Here is a 17460-nt window from a genome sequence, read left to right as displayed (position 1 = left end):
TCAAGTATTCTAAAGGGATCTTGATTACCTAAGAGTGTACTACATTCTGTTTTAGTATTAAGCACCTATAACCTTAATGTAAGTTAACGGATTTGCTTGAAATTGTGGTGAATAAGCAAGATGGGGCAGGAGAGGAGCATCAACTTGGAGAGCGTTGGGTGTGCTGGACACATGCACAGTCTGACAGAAATTTACATGGTGCAACTCCACTGCATTCTATGAGCCCAGCTGCTAGGTTTCAAGGAGCCTGTAACTGACACAGGATTAACATGTAAATGTTGACCTTGAGAATGAACATACCTGGACTTCATTGATGTATTCAACTAATATTTACAAGAATTAACTAATGTGCCAGCTATGAAAAATAAGTTGCTGTTCTCAAGGAGTTTACAGTTTATTGATAAGAGACACAATCACTAAGTATCATGACAGAATAATGTACGAAAAGTATTGTGGAGCAAAAAGGAAGAAATGCCTAAATCTGCTTGAAGGAGGCAGGAAAGGCTTCAAAAAGGAAATGGCGTTAGGAGGAAGAGCTGTGAAGGAGAGGACATCATAGGGCAGAGGGAAAGTCTGTGTAAAAGTAAACAATACAGGAGAACATGGCAATTTTAAACGATCTCCATGGGTTGGAAACAACGGTCAATTGTTTCATGATATTTCATTCATAAGAAAAACTTGACTACTGGGATTATAGCAAGGTTTAATAGAAACTAATAGGAAATTAGCAATACTCTGTAGCTGCCAATGGTTGTGCAGCTAATCATTCTGTTTCTTAATGCAACCACTACCAAAGGGAACTAACAGTGGTTAAGAAGAGCAATTTCAGGAGAAGAAAGTATTTGCTTGCAACTTCTATTTCAGATTTTCAGGCTGCCAAATGTGCATACTCTTAACTGTCTTGGAAATGAGGTGCCAGTGTAGCCTAATGCTTATTAAGTGTCAGGACTCTAAAAGAGTCGGTAAAGGAGACTGAGTCTGGGCTCTGCCATGCCCCAGCTATGTGACTTGCGGAAAATTATGTAATCTTCCTAAGCCTCCATGTCCTCATCTTCGAAATGGAGATAATACCACTTACCTCACAGCTCTGTTTGTGAGGATTAAAGCCATAATGCACGTAAAGCCTTTAATCGCAGTATTTGTTACAGAATAGGCAGTCAGTGAATGGTAGCAGCTACCAATTAATACTGTTTTACGTCGGCCATGAAAGGTATATCCCAAACTAATGTCATTATTACAATCCCTATTTATTCTAGAGGGAAAAAAATGCATACTCTTTGAAATCTTTTGGTAAATTTAACATTAACGTTATTAAAACTTTCAACATTACTTGCGTTACAGTCTTAAATAAGTGTTAAGATTGTGACTAGAGTAGTATTAATGATATCATTTTATTATATTTTTAATGTGACATCTTAAATACAATAAACCTAATAAAACTCTAAACTATGGTCAGTGCTCTCTGGTATTTCCTGTCTTGCTGTTGTTTAACTATAAGACCCTGGAAGAATCACCTATCCATCAAGGGCCTCCACTTCCTCCTCTGCTAAAAAAATTATTTGGAATATGAGTTTTCTCTTTAAAAGTTTACACTCTGGGGGGAGGTAGGAATGGAGAGTTGCCGTTCAGTGGGCACAGAGTTTCAGTCCAGCATGAAGAGAGTGTTCCAGAAGTGGACAGTGGTGGTGGTTGCACAGCAAGGTGACTGTAATTAATGCCGCCAAATGGGACACGTAAAGATGGTTAAAATAGTAAATTTTAGGATATATTTTACCACAATAAAAGTATTTTAAAAGAATTTAAAGTCTGTGCTCTGTATCCCTTTAAGCCACTCTATCACCACTCAGTCATTCATTTAAATATTAAGTGCTTACTATGTACGAACCAGGCAATGTGATAGGTGATACAAAGAACAGGACTTAGAGCTGAGTGAGAAAATCTGACATGTTTACAAATAAGTGCAATAAACTATCAGATGCTTCACAAAGAAGGCCGGAGTAGGATTGCAGAAGCAGGAGTCCATTATATCTGAGAGGGTCAGTTTCATAAAGGGAGAACCTATAAGCTGAGTCTTAACAGATCAGCATGTATTCACCACGTGGGTGAAACGCACGACCAGAGAGCTGTTCCTTCTCCCATAGTGAACTCTAAATCTTCATGACCAGAAAAGGACAGGGAACCCTGCAAGCACCTCTAAAATAATTCGAGACGGTTAAAAGTTCAAACTTAGTAATCCCCTTCTTCATTATCACCAAAGAAAGAGAGGGAAAAGAAATTTTTTTAACCATTACATTAATCTCAAAACAAAGCAAACCAACACTACAATCACAATAAAAGCTAAATGTAATTGAGTTTTCATTTCTAATTCAGATAGTTATTAAAGGGTTTTGGAAAAGCACGTCTTCTAAAGGACTCAATCTTGTTTATTTAAAAAGTAGAAGGAAACCATAATGGGTCTTATTATAGCACTAAAATAAGGTATTATTTGAGTACTTTGCTTAGAGAAACCAAATAACTCATTTAGGGCACCATTAAATATGTGATTGTGTCAGTGCAGCAAATGGTGCCCTGGAAGAGTTCAGACCCTTCAAACAGAGCAATTTACTTTCAGGGAGCACCTTTGCTTTCTCTGGGAATTGGGACTATAAACAAACTTATATTTCCATTATCTTGTTTTAAATTTTATCAAAAGCTGTTTGGTTTAAAATAAACCAATCCTCTAGAGCCCTTGAAATCCTAACCATATTAAAAACAAAGAAAGAGACCAGTTAAATTTCAATAATTACAAAATGCCAAAGGAGGGGAAAAAAGGAGGGGGAGGTAGAAGGGTTATATGTAACATATGGAATGAGGAAGCATTTCTCCCCAGAATAAAAAATATTAATTCGGTGTTAGTCAATAAAGCACTGTCAAAAAGGAGTAAATGCAAAGACTTAAGACCTAGAAAAGCTGCAAATGACCATTTTCCACGTTTATCAATGTCTATTTGCAACTCTACAAAGAGAGATAATCCTTTAGCAGTTAAGCCTACAGCAAGATGTGACAGAAAAAAAAGTAGTTATCCACAAATGTTGAGAAAGGCTGAGGCCCTATACTAGCAATTGTGTTGAGCATAATTCATAGTTTTTGTTACGCATCTCGGCTCAGATCAAAGGGTCACCCAGCAATGAGACACAGACTGCTTTCCAGTCTTAGTCTGGAGTTCTCTCCTCACTCAAGTTACTTGCTATTAGTTATTTTCTATGAATAGTTGTTAGCCCATGTACCAAAGATCAGGTTTGTTTTTTAAAGAAAAGATGAACAAAAGAGGTAAAAAGTAGCATACAGAAAGCATGGGGCAGTAAGAGTAAGAGGGAATGAGGATTCAGAGAGCCTGAGCACGTAACAGTTCCACCATCAAAGGCAGTGACGGCGGTAAGTCATTTACTTGCTTTTAGCTTTAATTTATTTGGGTGTTTTCAGAGTAACAAGTATGTATGGATGGATGTATTTAAGTAGAATCATTATTTCAAACACAAGTTTCCCTGGAAGCTTCAGTATACCTAGAGGGGGAAAAAATGGGACTGTTCTGTTCGAAGACAAAACGGAAGCCTAGAGTCCTATCCAAATAACCGTCCTGTGTGCTGAGGGGACGGAAGGACGTATGCCCACAGGACCCCTCAGCTACACAACCTACTGCTTAAAACTGCTGGGAGAGGTCTGCGGATGTTTCACACTATTCAATTCCATGTACTAGGAAAAGTTCAAAAAAGATTTTAAAGGGCTGACAGATGGTTTTCACTTTGTTAAGTAATAATGATTTGCAAAGTCATCATTATTATTTCATAAGTGAAAGGACATTCCAGCAGCAAAAATCTAGAAAGAACGTATTATCAGAATGAGTAAGTTAAGCTTTGCTTTATGAAACTATTGGTGGCCAGAGAAAAAGGTATTATAAATCAGTAGATTAGGAAACCTGTCCAGGCCATCTCTCAGGTCTATTCAGGTTTGAAAATTATACACCTTCTACTGCTATCCTGAAAGAACTAAGGTCATTTTAGGTATCCAAGAAATTATTCCCTAAGATTACTGTTTGTTAAGCACATTAATAAAGTGCCCCAGGGTCACTAAAATAAAAAAAGCAATAAAATCAGAAAGAAGAAATCAAGTTAAAATTGGCTATATAACATCAACCTCAAAACGTATATCATTTTAATTATTTTCAAATAATTTTCCCCATGCTTAAAAAATAAGAACTATAAGCAACATCATTAATAAATTCCAAGCAATGCTTAACTTTCAGGTGTTTAAATGTCTCGAAGCCATTTCCTACTCTTTGGTCCTTCACAGTCAATGTTCAGTTTTATCAACCACGTACTTTGTTTAATACACTCTACTTGTCTTTCAAAAGCAACACAGCACTGAGATATCTCTGGGGTCTATTTCCTCAAGCTTCAGCACCGTTGTTCTTTCTCTTTTCGTTTCTGCAAAATCCTTCCAGCCACCAGAGGTTGGTACAAGTACTTGTGACCATCAAAGTAACAGGAGGAAATCCAGTTGGATAATGAGATAAAGTAAAGCTTTATTTCCAGGATTATGTAACCTCCCTGAATCCAAAAAGTGACATGATCTATTGAGCATTGCTACAACTAGTGTCTCAGATCTCAGCATAAAATTTCTAACTTGTAAGAACATACAGCATCCTGTTAGCTAAAATAAAAGTCAAATACTCTTCAGCAGTTCAAATGTTTCTCTACTAAAGAAAGTTTTGATACCCAAAGACCTCTATCTTTCAAACCACTAGATATTGGGTACCCTGAAAGTCTTCTTTAAAGTTTCAACTTCATATTTCTCTCCAACTCCTGACACTGCACATAACATACTCTGGGCAGATCTCAAATCTATCTTTTGACAAAAAGTTGTATCAGACTTCTGAGAGGTCCATTCCAACTTTATTTTACCACACTCTGACTTTAAAGCGTTTTTCTTAGGAATACTTACTATGTCAGGGAAGAGATAACCACCAAGCATTATGTGTAAAATTGAAGACTCATAATATTAAGCCTCTCTTTTCTGGCAATTATGGATAATTCCGCCAATTTTTATTCCATTGCTTTTTCCCAGTTTTTAAAGCAATACTCTGCCCTCTATGCTGAATGAAGCACAAAACAGGACAGCTCTGTCAGTCTCCCTCTCTCGCCCTTTCAGTTTCTACGCATTGATCTGTTGCAGTAGCTACAGACGGGTAAGACAACGCTGTCTGGTACAGTAAGTCAGCAAACACCACTTTCTTTCACCACTAAGGTGTCTTTCAGATATCCTGTAGGTTCAGTGACTGAAGGATGCTCTGGATTGAAGCTGACCAAGGGGCCCCAGAAAGCAACAGTCTCAAGTCATACAATGGTCATGTTTAAACATGTTAAAGAGAAGACAAAGCTTACTCTAAAACTACGTCATAATCCTCATTTAAAGCGCACGTGCATGTGCACGCAGACAACAGGAAAACCTGACAATTCATACCCTGTATTTCTTCTGAGGTATCACGGAACTTTGGGCCATCACCTCTTTAAAAGTCCCCCCAAATAACATCTTCTGAGTCTGTTTCTAAAGGGGCGCCAGGAAAGCCGTCAGAGCCTTCATCCCCTGTCACTTGCATTTGAAAAGAAGCTGGGCACAGAAAGGGGAGTCCGAGCTCATGCCTCGGGCTCCATGAGTCAGCCTGAATCTGTCACTGCTGCCAGCGCTTGGTGTCCTGGGGAATATCTGAGTCCTGGCTACAACCTGTCCTCTCATCCCTCTGCTAACATCATTCTTACAAGAGGGCTGCCATCTCTGGGCACTCGGACGAGGCTGGAAAATGAAGGCAGCTCGACTACTCAGAGCAACACTGCAACAAAGCCTGGTCTACTGGCTTTGCAGCAGAGCCGCGTCCGCTGTTCTTCTAGGAAGCCCTCCTCTTTTCTTGGACATCAAAAGACAAACACACACAACAAACATGGGAAGGGGCACGGAGTGGAGGGATGGGCCTGGCTTGAGGAGTTCACTTTAGAATTCACTGCCCAGTGGCAAAACCTAACTTTGACGGCCTTTACAGCTCTTCATTTCCCAGCTGGCATAGTATCAAAACCAAACACAGACACCAACTTATAGGGAAATAAAAGAAGAGGCACAGGAGGCAGGCTCAAGGGTGAGAGCCACCTCTCACAGCTTAAACCACTCTGAAAATGAAGCACGCAGTATCAGCAAGTATAAAAAACAAACCAGCCTTAGCAATAGACACAAGCGTGCATGCGCACACAAAGGGAATGCAGTAACACGGCTTTCTTTTGGCTCCAGATTGTATCTTTCATTTTATAATTTCATATGCAGAAACCAGAGCTCCCCAGTAAAATAAAACAGGTTTATTTTTATGCTGCACATGCAATATTCATAAATATCAAGTGCTTTCATTAGACTTAAGATTTTCTTCCTAAATTTAAATTTTTCCCACTACAGTCCCTGAGATCTCATTTCTATGCCATGACAGTTCACATCTGCATTTTAAAAGCAAATGCAAAATCCGCCATCTGATTTAGCAGTCAGGCTGCACACCCCGCAGCCCTTGTTTTGGGGCACCTTTGAAGACAGAGTGACATTTAGTACTGAACACAAGCAGTCCTTTCGACTTTCACTGTGGAGTAATGGCTTCCCACTTGAGAACTGCAGCATGAGTTATCAGCCCTGACTTGCTCTCTAAGTGCTACGGTCAGCATGGAAAAGAATGAGGAAGAACATTATGGGTTTACTCAAGGGAGTCGGATCTTTGCTAACTGCTACAGAGAAATCACGGCTAGTCAGGCACAGCACAGTGAGATACAGCGTGAGAAGCGACATACATTACTGGGTCCTGGTTCTAGGAAGTCATTTCTACAAAATGTCCTCAGAATGCAGAAGCTGAACCCTTCTCGGCGTTAAACACACTGGATAAAAATTGTAGCTGCACGTGGATGATGGTGTTCATAGCTGTGTACATATATTTGAAAGAAACATCTACAGAAGCTGAAAATTTTTGTTGACAGAATATAGTGAAGGTGGGAGAGAGAGGCCTTTCCCCTGGATTCTAGGAGTTAAAGTAACCAACGCTTCCATCTATTACCAAGCTGAGTTCACACAGGCTGTCTCCCTAGTCTGAAGATGACATAGTACAAAATCCTATCAGGCCCAGCCCACAGAGTCAACCATCTCCTGTACTTAACAGGCACAAAACATAGCAGAAAAAGATGGTGAAGGCAGTAGAGCAAAGTCAAAGAAACAAGTCATCTCATGTATTTTTCCTCCTACATCACAGGGGAAACAAATGAATATCAGAAAGCAAATAATACATATACATGGGCTTAAATCCAATTCAAATGTCATGATACATAAATAAATATAAAATGCATATGGAAGAGAAGGGTATTTAAATTCCATTCAATGTTACAAACATTTTTCTCATTAAAATATAAACTCTTACCTTTGCTTGCTTCTTATTGGCTTCTCTTCTGGCTTCTCTTTCTTTCAGTCTCTTCTCCTACAGGAAAAGGAAGAAAATTAGCAATGTATAAACTTGTCTAGCAAGTGTAAATCAGACTACATACTCATAACAGGTTTTTCTTAAGCCAACTGATAAAGGATATTCATTTTTCAAACATTTATTAAGTACCTACTATGGGATTAGCACAAGTTTTCAGAATGATTAAGTATGTGTCAAGCATCTGGAATCAAATCACAGTTCTGCCATTTATTAGCTGTGCAATTTTAGGCAACTTATTGACTACCTCTCATTTTCTCCATCTAAATATGGGGATAACAGGGGCACACATTTCATAAAGTTGATATAAGAATTATATAAAATAACATACATGCTTAGCACAATGTGTGACATATGACTGGTACACAGTGTTGGCTATCAGAATAAAAAAGGAAGAAATGCAATAATGACTATTTCCCTTTTCCTCTGTCTAAAAGCAGAATTTATACAGGGTATGAAATCCACAGCCTTGGGGTTCTAAGAGAAGTGGCAATATTTTTTGCAAAAGAAAAACAATGGAAGATAATTCTTATAAGCTCATTATTTTATTGAATTGCTTTATAATTTCCCCATTCATTTTCCAATGATCATAAAACAGGCAGAAAATGCAACACAAATGTTTTTCAAAATAAGAAAATAAATGTGTACAATATTAAAATTCAAAACAATAAAATTTTGTTTTAAATAAAACACCTCTTTTCTTCTTCAAAAATAAAGCCTTAAAGCAATAAGAAAAAGGCTATTCTTAATCCAAAATTCATAACTATATAGATTTTTTAATTTAATGAACTACTACATCTATGTAAAAAGTGAATAAACAACAAATAATTTTTTCATGAATGTGAAACTGCAACCGTGATTCATAGTACGTGAAATATCCACTAACATGAGAATTAACATGTTTTCTCAGTCTGGGCACTCTGTCATTACCAGACATGGCTTTATGCTTTACACATGGCTTTATATACTTCATACACGGCTTTCTCCAGATTCAAGAACCAATTCTAATACATACTCTGAAGACACCTGAGGCTGCTCCATTGCTCCCAGCATTGAGAAGAGCAGGCAAGTGCTAAATTCCACACTATCTACTTTATCTAAGTTTACAGACTCCTTTTCGACAAAGTGAGAACATAAATATTATAAGTTGAAAAAGGGGTTAATTACGAAGTAATGTCAAGAGGAGGGGAGTCCACAGAGCTTATAGATTCAGTTTTTATAGCTTCAGATTGCATAGCAAGAAAGATAAATTCTAAGTGAAACTAACAAAAATCCAAATTCAAATGGCAACTGTGAATGTGTCATACTCTTAAATAATGCATAATGTTAAACTATTCTTTTCTGTGATTATTATTCTCTCTCTATCCCAGTTTTGGAGAAAATGAGTGCTACTTTCACTTCCAAATAAAACACACAACTAAAAGGGTAGATAAAACTTAAACAATATGCAATTACACAGAGAGACATTCTAAAGATTACTTGGAAGTTCCAGGATCAAGGTCAGAGGAAAAAGAAAGATAAAGAAACCAAAACTAAGAAGGTGATTTGTTCACTGTCAAAGAGCTCAATCATCGGTCTTCTTGTGCCAAGTCTAGTGCTTTTTCCCCGTATCTTCTAAAAACAATTAAAAGTCAGGATTGGGGACTTTAACAGACGTGGCTTTAATAACAGAAAAAATAATACTTAGTATTATTTTAACAAGAAGTCAACAAATACAATAGTTATCAGATACCCCATACTCGAGATAGTTCTCTAATGGGCTTATAAGAGTTGTTCTGCCACCAAAGTAAAATAATCTCAATGTGTCCTCAATTGGGGGAGGGTGGAGTTAATGGATGGCAGTTTGTAAACATCTGCACCCAAATTCTTCATAGAAGTTGGCACCAATTACTGATTCTCTATGAGTATTAGCAGACTACAAAATAAATCAAAGTAACATAAAACTGATCATAATTATGCTTAGTGTGAGAGCTGGCTTTAGTTTGTGGATGCACATATTTGTAATTTTCTCTCTCTTCTCTTTCACACACACACATTTCAGTTCCATCTTCCACGAAAAGTTTTCATGTTTAGAAAGTAAAATTAAGCTAGACAGTATTTTATGTTATTTTATAAGGATCACAGCGACTTTCAAGTGTTGCACTGCTTAAACTAACTTTAAAACTACAGCTATATAAAACATCAAATAACTAGGGAGGAATAAAACTATACTTTCATAAATATATCTGTCCATCAGCATATGATTACTGCTGTTATTTTCTTACTAACAGTAGTAGCACTGAATTAAGTATCAGCAGTATGCTAAGCATTTTACATATATTTTCAAATATGTGCTACAAAACTTTTTGACGTATTATCATTCCTATTTAATAGATGAAAAATATGAAGATCAAAGTGGTGAAGTAACTTGCCTGATGTCACGCAGCCAGTGATAGACCTGAGACTAAAACTGAGTCTGCGCAGCCAGCATCTCCACTCCCTCAACTCCAGCACACGTCTCTACCCCTTCTCTCCTCCATCAGAAAGTTTTGCTTAGCTTTGTAGATGAATAGTGTTTTTATCTTATCAGTACGTTTTAGCCAAATGTTGCATTTCCTTTTGTTGTTAATAATGGTCTGTTACCATATGGGTCTTTCATCCTGACAGCATTTTTTTCTGATAGAATTTTATGTATACTATTTTAATTAATTTTTGCCTATACCCTGTGGAAAAAAAATAAAACTAGATAATTAACCACACGTAACAGTCACACAAATTGTTGCTGTAATTATTCAGTAACTGGCCTTCTCCCAACACACTAGAGTATCTGAAAATGGCACTTCAAAGTTCCAAAGAATAACCTTGATATGTCCACATCAGAAAAACTCTAACTAAGTAAACGCTATCTTCCTCTTGGAGCTTTTCAGCTAGCCATTTTAATCATAGCAGGAAAAAACATATTGATAATTTTCCACTACTACTGAACTCCAGTACTAATTCATTATAGTCCACGAAGAACAATTTATATTTCAAATTTAAATTGGCTATCAGAATTCACACGTGCATGCAAGTGGAATAATTTTTCCTTTTAAGATTTCGGCCACAAGTCTCAGGTGAATGAGGAATATTCAAAGCCTTTCAAATATGAAGTGAATATGACCAGGATATGAAACGGACGTATAATAAAAAAGTACAAACTTTCAACATTGGGTGAGACAAAAAGAAAATTAGAAAAGTTTTCTTTCTTATCTTAAAAAGCTGTATTAGCACTTTATCTGAAAAAAGCAAGTAAACATTAGTCTTTAAACAAAGGAGAAGAGGAAGTAGAATTATGGTAACCCAAAATTTAGGAAATGGATATAGGGAAGAAAGTACATTTTTTTTTGATAAGGCATGACAGAAGTTCTTTTTTTAAAAGAACAGTATATGAATCATAAATGCTATAAACAATGAAACATAAAGATAGAAAGGTTGGATTACAATAACTAGTGGAAAATTATAATTGAATTTTATTAGATTCTGTAGCTGAGGTTCCCCACTCCCCAATTAATTTATGTGGTTTAAATGCTTTGTCCTTTCTTTCCCTATTTCATTTTTGAGGATAGATTGGTACCAAAAGGTACTTTATGCCAACAAAAAGAAGGCAAAATTTTATCTTTAGTTCTGCCATGCTACCAATGATTAAGTATAAGAAGAGCATGGAATTCAACAATAAAAATCAAATTCACAAGAGACAGGACAACAGAAAAATTACATTTCAAGTTACAAAATTCTCCCCTAGACGTTCTTATATGTCTTTTGGCTTCTCACACACTACAAGTCCTCAGTTTCCAGAAAAGAAAGTACCAAGAAATATGAATTTCATCAGCAGTCAAGACTATGTTATTTAAACCATTTTCATTTCATGGAGATCTTGAAAATTCGCAGATCTGGAAATTTATATTGTCCACAGAAAAAGAGGGGACGTCGATCTTCATTTGAATATTACAGGAACCCCTTTTTCACAGAAGAAAATTGGCTCAACAAAAGTGAGTAAAAGAATGATTATAGTTTGGTTTTTTTTTTTTGCCCTGAAGATAACCCCTGCCCTCTAAGAACAAAATCCCAGGGAGCCTAAACCCCTCCTGGGAACTAAGAACACAAGGGTCTATGACGTGTTATCTATTCTATAGAGTTTATTTGAACAATATAAAAAAATTGGTCTTCCATGTATAAATCTATAACAACTTCATTAAGTATATGAAGACAAAGAAAAACACAAATTTACATAGAAACACAGATTCACTAATCAATTCCTTCAAATATCTGCTGAGCTACTATGCGCCAGGCCCCGAGGTGGGCTCTGGGTAGACGGATGGGCAAAACAGACACAGCCCCGCTTCCCCTCATCTCTGCAGCCCCTCAGCCACCTGGCCCAGCACCAAACTCTGCCCCTGTGCCTCAACGCCTCTCCAGCTCTAGACCATCAATCTAACAGCCACCCCACCTCTCAAACACACACACACACACACACACACAAAGAAATCCCCAAAACAAAGATCTTAACCATAAAAAGAAAGATAACAATCAGGTCAAAGACCTGCCACACAGTTGATAAGACCTATATAATCTTGAGTATTTATTTCATTTTGGATGCTGGATGGGAAAAAGAGCCCAAGTAACCAGATGCTGGGCTGAATATCACAAGCTGCTATAAGCTCATGAGAGTAAGAACAAAACTTCCCAGGCAGACATCACGAAATTACAGGCAAAGTTTGCACAGCAATCGGCTGGACTCTCCTGCACAGTAAGCCTGGCTGTGATGGTGGCAGGAAGGCTGCACAGGACGAGGATCTCTTTTCCTCCCCTATAAATAAGCTTGATTCATAAAGTCCATTCTAGAATTAAGCACCAGATACTTTGTCCCTTGCCTTCATGATAACATTTCTGACATTAGTAAAATTTCATAAGACCATATGCACCAGATCAGTCTCTGACATCTGCCTTCGATGTTAAAATGACCACAGCTACACAAAAATGGATCATAGTTCTAGTAACTACACAGCCTTGCAGTGAACACTCAGGGAAAGGTGATGTTAGTATGGGGTCCTAGACTAGGCTCCTAAGCACAGTGCTTATTTTATGACCTTGCTCTGGAAACATGAACAATTTCTATTTCTTGTCATTCCTTCTTCAAGATCCTCCGTCCCTGTTGTCGTCCTCTACCTTTTGCTTCACTGCCTCAGAGTTACCCTGTTGTAGGAGAACGCCTGACGGTACAAGGCAGCAGCTGCGTGGGCAAAAAACAGCGTGGACAGTAACAAAGACCTTGGTAAGAGTCCCAGGGCTGCTACTGACAAGCTGTGGCGCCTTGGACAAACTACTTGACCCTTGTAAGTCTTAGCTTTATCATTTGTAAAAATGAGGCTAGCTCACTTGTATCAGAAGTTAATACATAGAAAATGCTTGTTAGTGGGGAGGGTATAGCTCAAGTGGCAGAGTGCACACTTAGGAGGCACGAGTTCCTGGGTTCAATCCCCAGTACCTCCTCTTAAAAAAACAAAACAAAACAAAAAAAACCTAATTACCTCCCCCCACCCCCACCAAAATAAAAAATGCTTATTGCAGGACCCAGTTAACTAGGTGCTACTTGTTACTGTTCTTGTTATTACTATTCCTAAGATGCCTGATTACTGCTGCCTTCCTCCTTCACTATCATATAAATTTATGTTTAAGATACTTGGATTCCATGTCAACTCAATTCTTGTCACCAACAAAACAGATTTTTCGAAAAAGTCCCTTTAATTCTTTTTTAACTTTCTAATATTCATGCTAGTAGTAAGTAGAACTCAGAGGATCTTTGCCCACAGTCCAGAGCCACCTTTTGACTTGGCTATGCCGTCTAAACAAGCAATCCAAAATGGATAAAACACTCCAAGTACATTTCAAAGAAATGAAAGAGAACGTCGTAATGAATTGCTTCTCTTCACTCTCAGCTGTTACAGCAGATATTACTGCACTAAATACAAGCAATCTTTCAGAGCTAAGAATAATGACATAACACCACAGCCCAGATTTTCATTCCATTAAAAAACCTTTCAATGATACGACCCATGGCCCATCTTTCACAGCTCTGACTGAATTATCAGAAAACACATGGTTTCCTTTGCAACTTACTAACATACTAATGGTTTTACCTGCAAAAATATGGCTTTTGCTACAGTTTTACTTCTCACAGTTTCAAGAAAAGGCATAATTAAATATAGCTACGTGTAAATTGCCAGGTAAAGCGGACAATCAGAATGGCCTCAGAAGAAAGTGATGCTTAATGGCTATAACGAAGACTCCTGAAAAAAATAAAGCTACTAACTGGGTGACCTAAAGCAGTTACACAGGGCTCCTGATGTCCCCAGAGCGGCCAAGTTCCAGCAAGCGGGTGGCTCATTTCCACTTCCCAGCAAAGCCATAAACTGTACGGCGTTTATTTTTTTCTTTATTTTCTTTTCTCTTCTTTTTCTTTCCTTTTCTTGTCTTTCTTTTCTTCTTGCTATAAACTAGTTAAAATTCTATAGCTCATTTTCTAAATCTTTGTGACAAAGATACTCCCTTGAGTCACAGTAAAACTTACATAGCTTTCAGAATCTGGCAGATGAAACTATGAGGCAAGGACAGGTGTAACAGCATGGAGGAAGAACAGGCGGGAATAAATGAATAGCTGAGACCTGCATTACAAAACCTGAGTGCGTATTCAAAGCTGTGGTGTGAGGTTGCCAGTTTTAAACAGCAAGAATAAACGACTACTTTCAAATAGGATCATTAAGACAAAATTCACGTACATATTAACTATCTTATCCTTTTAAACTAAAAATATAATCATGAAAAATTTTTAACATGCTGAAAGAACATTTCTAACCCCATAAAAACTTCTAAAGTTGACATGTATTTTTTAAATGTGTCAAATACAGAACCATGTTATAGTCTATATGAAGTTTCCTTTTCACATGTAAAATGCTTTCAGGCACATTCCTCATTCATAATTTTGTATCAAAAGTTTCTTCACCTTTTTCTATCTTCATGAAGTAATGCTTACTCCTAGACCCAAAAGTTAGTATTTCAAGTAGTCTTTAGGGACATACAATTCTTCTCAGTATATTTTCATAGAAATAATAAACTTATAAGTAACTGCCTTCAAGGCAAACATAATCACATTTGCCTGAGGTAAAACTTCATGCTAGAAGAACTAAGAATTGTCATTATAATAACTTAATACACTTAATTAGGGAAAAAAATATGATTTCAAAACCAATATTGTGTTCAGGTAATGCAATTAAGATAAACTGTGCAAGATTAATAATATACTTAGTTTTTAAAGTAAAATGCTAGTGACCATTGGAAAACAAGTGAACAAGGTAGCCTTTTCATCAAGCAAGGAACCTAACGGGTCAGCAGGGGGAAATGACAAATTAAAATCCCATTTTTTTTAAACAGAAAAGGATAATTTTATTCCCATGATGTCTCTGATCACCCGGTATTAACCCGTATTTTCATTTCCTCATTTTTCAGAACAGGAACATGCAGTCTAAGCTGATGACTGGTGATCCCCCAGGTGGACCACATAATGCTAGACTCAAGACTCAAATGCAAGTGTTCCACCTTACAGCACAGCATTCTTTCCACCAAACATTATGCCAAAGGGTAAAACCTGCCATTTAAAAAAATACTCCATACGCCTTGTAGGCAGAAATTTGGTCCATGGCAGCTTCGTGCACAACTGATTTGAGCACCTGTATCGTGTGTTACGTATGCAACTGTCATAAACCTACTAAGTGCTCACAAACATGAAATTTACACTAAGTTAATACGCAAATACTTGTATGTATTTAAATAATCATTTTACTGATGAAAATACCAAGAAACGAACCATATTTGTGCAAGGTAGCTTTTACACTGAAGTTGAACAGAGAGAAGACTGTTTTAGTTACCTCCTTGTGCTTTCTTTAGGCTACATAATATCTTCAGTCACCAATATAGAAAATATGCTATGGGCCACCTTGTGCTGAATATACTTATTTTATATAAAACAACAAACTTTGACTTGTTTTTTAAAAAGGCCTTATGTCTATTTTAGTTACAGAGGACTGACTTCAAAACCAGTAGCATGTAAAGTTCTTGTGAGTTCTCTCACAATTATGTCAGCCCCACACTGTTCTGTTTGACACTGCTGTGAGACAATCCCAGCGATGGTTTAAAAATCATATTCTATGTTTTAACAATGGTGCAAAGACAAGAAAATGAATTATATAAAAGCTCAAAGATAAGTGAAAATGAACAACTATAGAACAGTACATACAGTATTCTACCTTTCATGCAACAAAGGGAGAAAATAAGAATATGTACTTCTGTTTACCAGCCTTTGCGTAAGGAGACTATAAGGATACATCAGTAATTAATAAAAATAATTATGTATGGGGGAGAGGTATGAATAAGACTGACAGGGCGGGGCAGAAGGAAGACTTCTCAACGCTAACTTTTTTATCACTTTGATCTTGGAAAAAAGGCGAAGATATTATTTATTTCAAAAATTTTAATGTAAAAAAACTGGGGTGCACAAAGCTTCTCTGCAGTGACAGACTCTCCAGAGTTAACCGTGATTTCACTATAATCTTCCTCAGGACGGAGGAACCCATGTATTTTACATATTCCATCTTCGCAGCCTAGGGTAGAGCTTAGCGCACACACACACTGTACAATAACTATACAATAGTCAACTTGAAATTAAGTTCCTAAATGTCTCAGAAACAATATTCCACAACCTGGATACAGAAGCAACTTCCACACATGGGGGAAGGGTGAAAGGGAAGATAAAAGGGGAGGAAGGTAGGGGTAGGGGAAGGGGGAGCCTTCATTTTATGTAAGTTCTCCACATTTCTTTTACTGATGGCTACTATTTGAAACTAAAGGATAGTCACGGATAGTTAGAGATTTGCAGATACTAACTGATACATATAGAACAGATAAACAAGTTCATGCTGTATAGCGCACAGAACTATATTCGATATCTTACAGTAACTTATGGTGAAAAAGAATAAGAAAATGAATATAAGGATGTTCATGTATGTATGACAACAATTGCACTGTACACCAAAAGGTGACACACCACTGTAAACTGACTATACATCAATAAAAAATACATATATGAAAATAAATAGATAGATAAATAAATAAAATAAAGGACAATTGTTCTTATGCTAGATAAATACTCTAAGTAGAATGTAAGCTGAAACATGACAGCTGCTGACACTCCTAATGTTATTAAAAAATTTAATGACAAATTATCAGCACCAAATTCCCATACAAAGCACTGTACTCAATGAAAGCAGCAAGGCAGGAAATGTTTTGTTGTCTCAATAATATTAATGCCCAGTGACTGCAACCAGTGTATTTCAGGCTCACTGGTTCTCCATACTTCTGGAATGTTTTTCTCACCATTCATCTCCATCCGTGAAGCTATATCTTCAGTATCTGCTTTTTCTTATCCACTACTGTGAAGCTGCAACAAATCTTAAAGAAATGAGAACTGCTCCTCTATTGAAAAAAAATTTTACTGGGCTATTAAATAGTTACAAGGTCAAACAGGAGTCAAAAACTACAAACTCCTTCTAGGGATGTGGTTAATAATGTCCACATCCAAAGGCTTCAAGGTTTCTTAACACAGAACCTACTGTCACAGCACTGATCCTTCGGCATGATGCTGTGTTACCCGGAGGTCAGGAGCCGTCCCAAGGGCATGCTGCAGAAACTTCTTTAAAAATGTAAATGTGTTTTATGTCACTACTTGACTCATTGATCTAGGGAAACGTCCACTTGTAAGTAGTGTGGAAGGACAACACCATCACGAGTGACCAGAATGGAATAATCCTCTTTTTCAAGGATAACAGGAAACTGCCACGTTTGAGGTCAACAGGGCACTCGCC

General features: G+C 37.2%; 1 protein-coding gene across 1 annotated transcript in view; it reads right to left on the bottom strand.

The window, feature by feature from the left end:
- DDX10 (DEAD-box helicase 10) overlaps positions 1 to 17460 on the bottom strand; it is a 214111-nt gene that overhangs the window by 68350 nt on the left and 128301 nt on the right. The window contains exon 16 of the mRNA XM_010988966.3: positions 7472 to 7528. Coding sequence (XP_010987268.2) covers positions 7472 to 7528 — 57 coding nt within the window. The remainder of the gene's footprint in view (positions 1 to 7471; positions 7529 to 17460) is intronic.

Source organism: Camelus dromedarius, chromosome 34 (genome assembly GCF_036321535.1).
Source record: "Camelus dromedarius isolate mCamDro1 chromosome 34, mCamDro1.pat, whole genome shotgun sequence".
Taxonomy (NCBI): domain Eukaryota; kingdom Metazoa; phylum Chordata; class Mammalia; order Artiodactyla; family Camelidae; genus Camelus; species Camelus dromedarius.
Note: the sequence above shows the minus strand (reverse complement) of the source record. Positions and strands in the feature narration are given on the sequence as shown.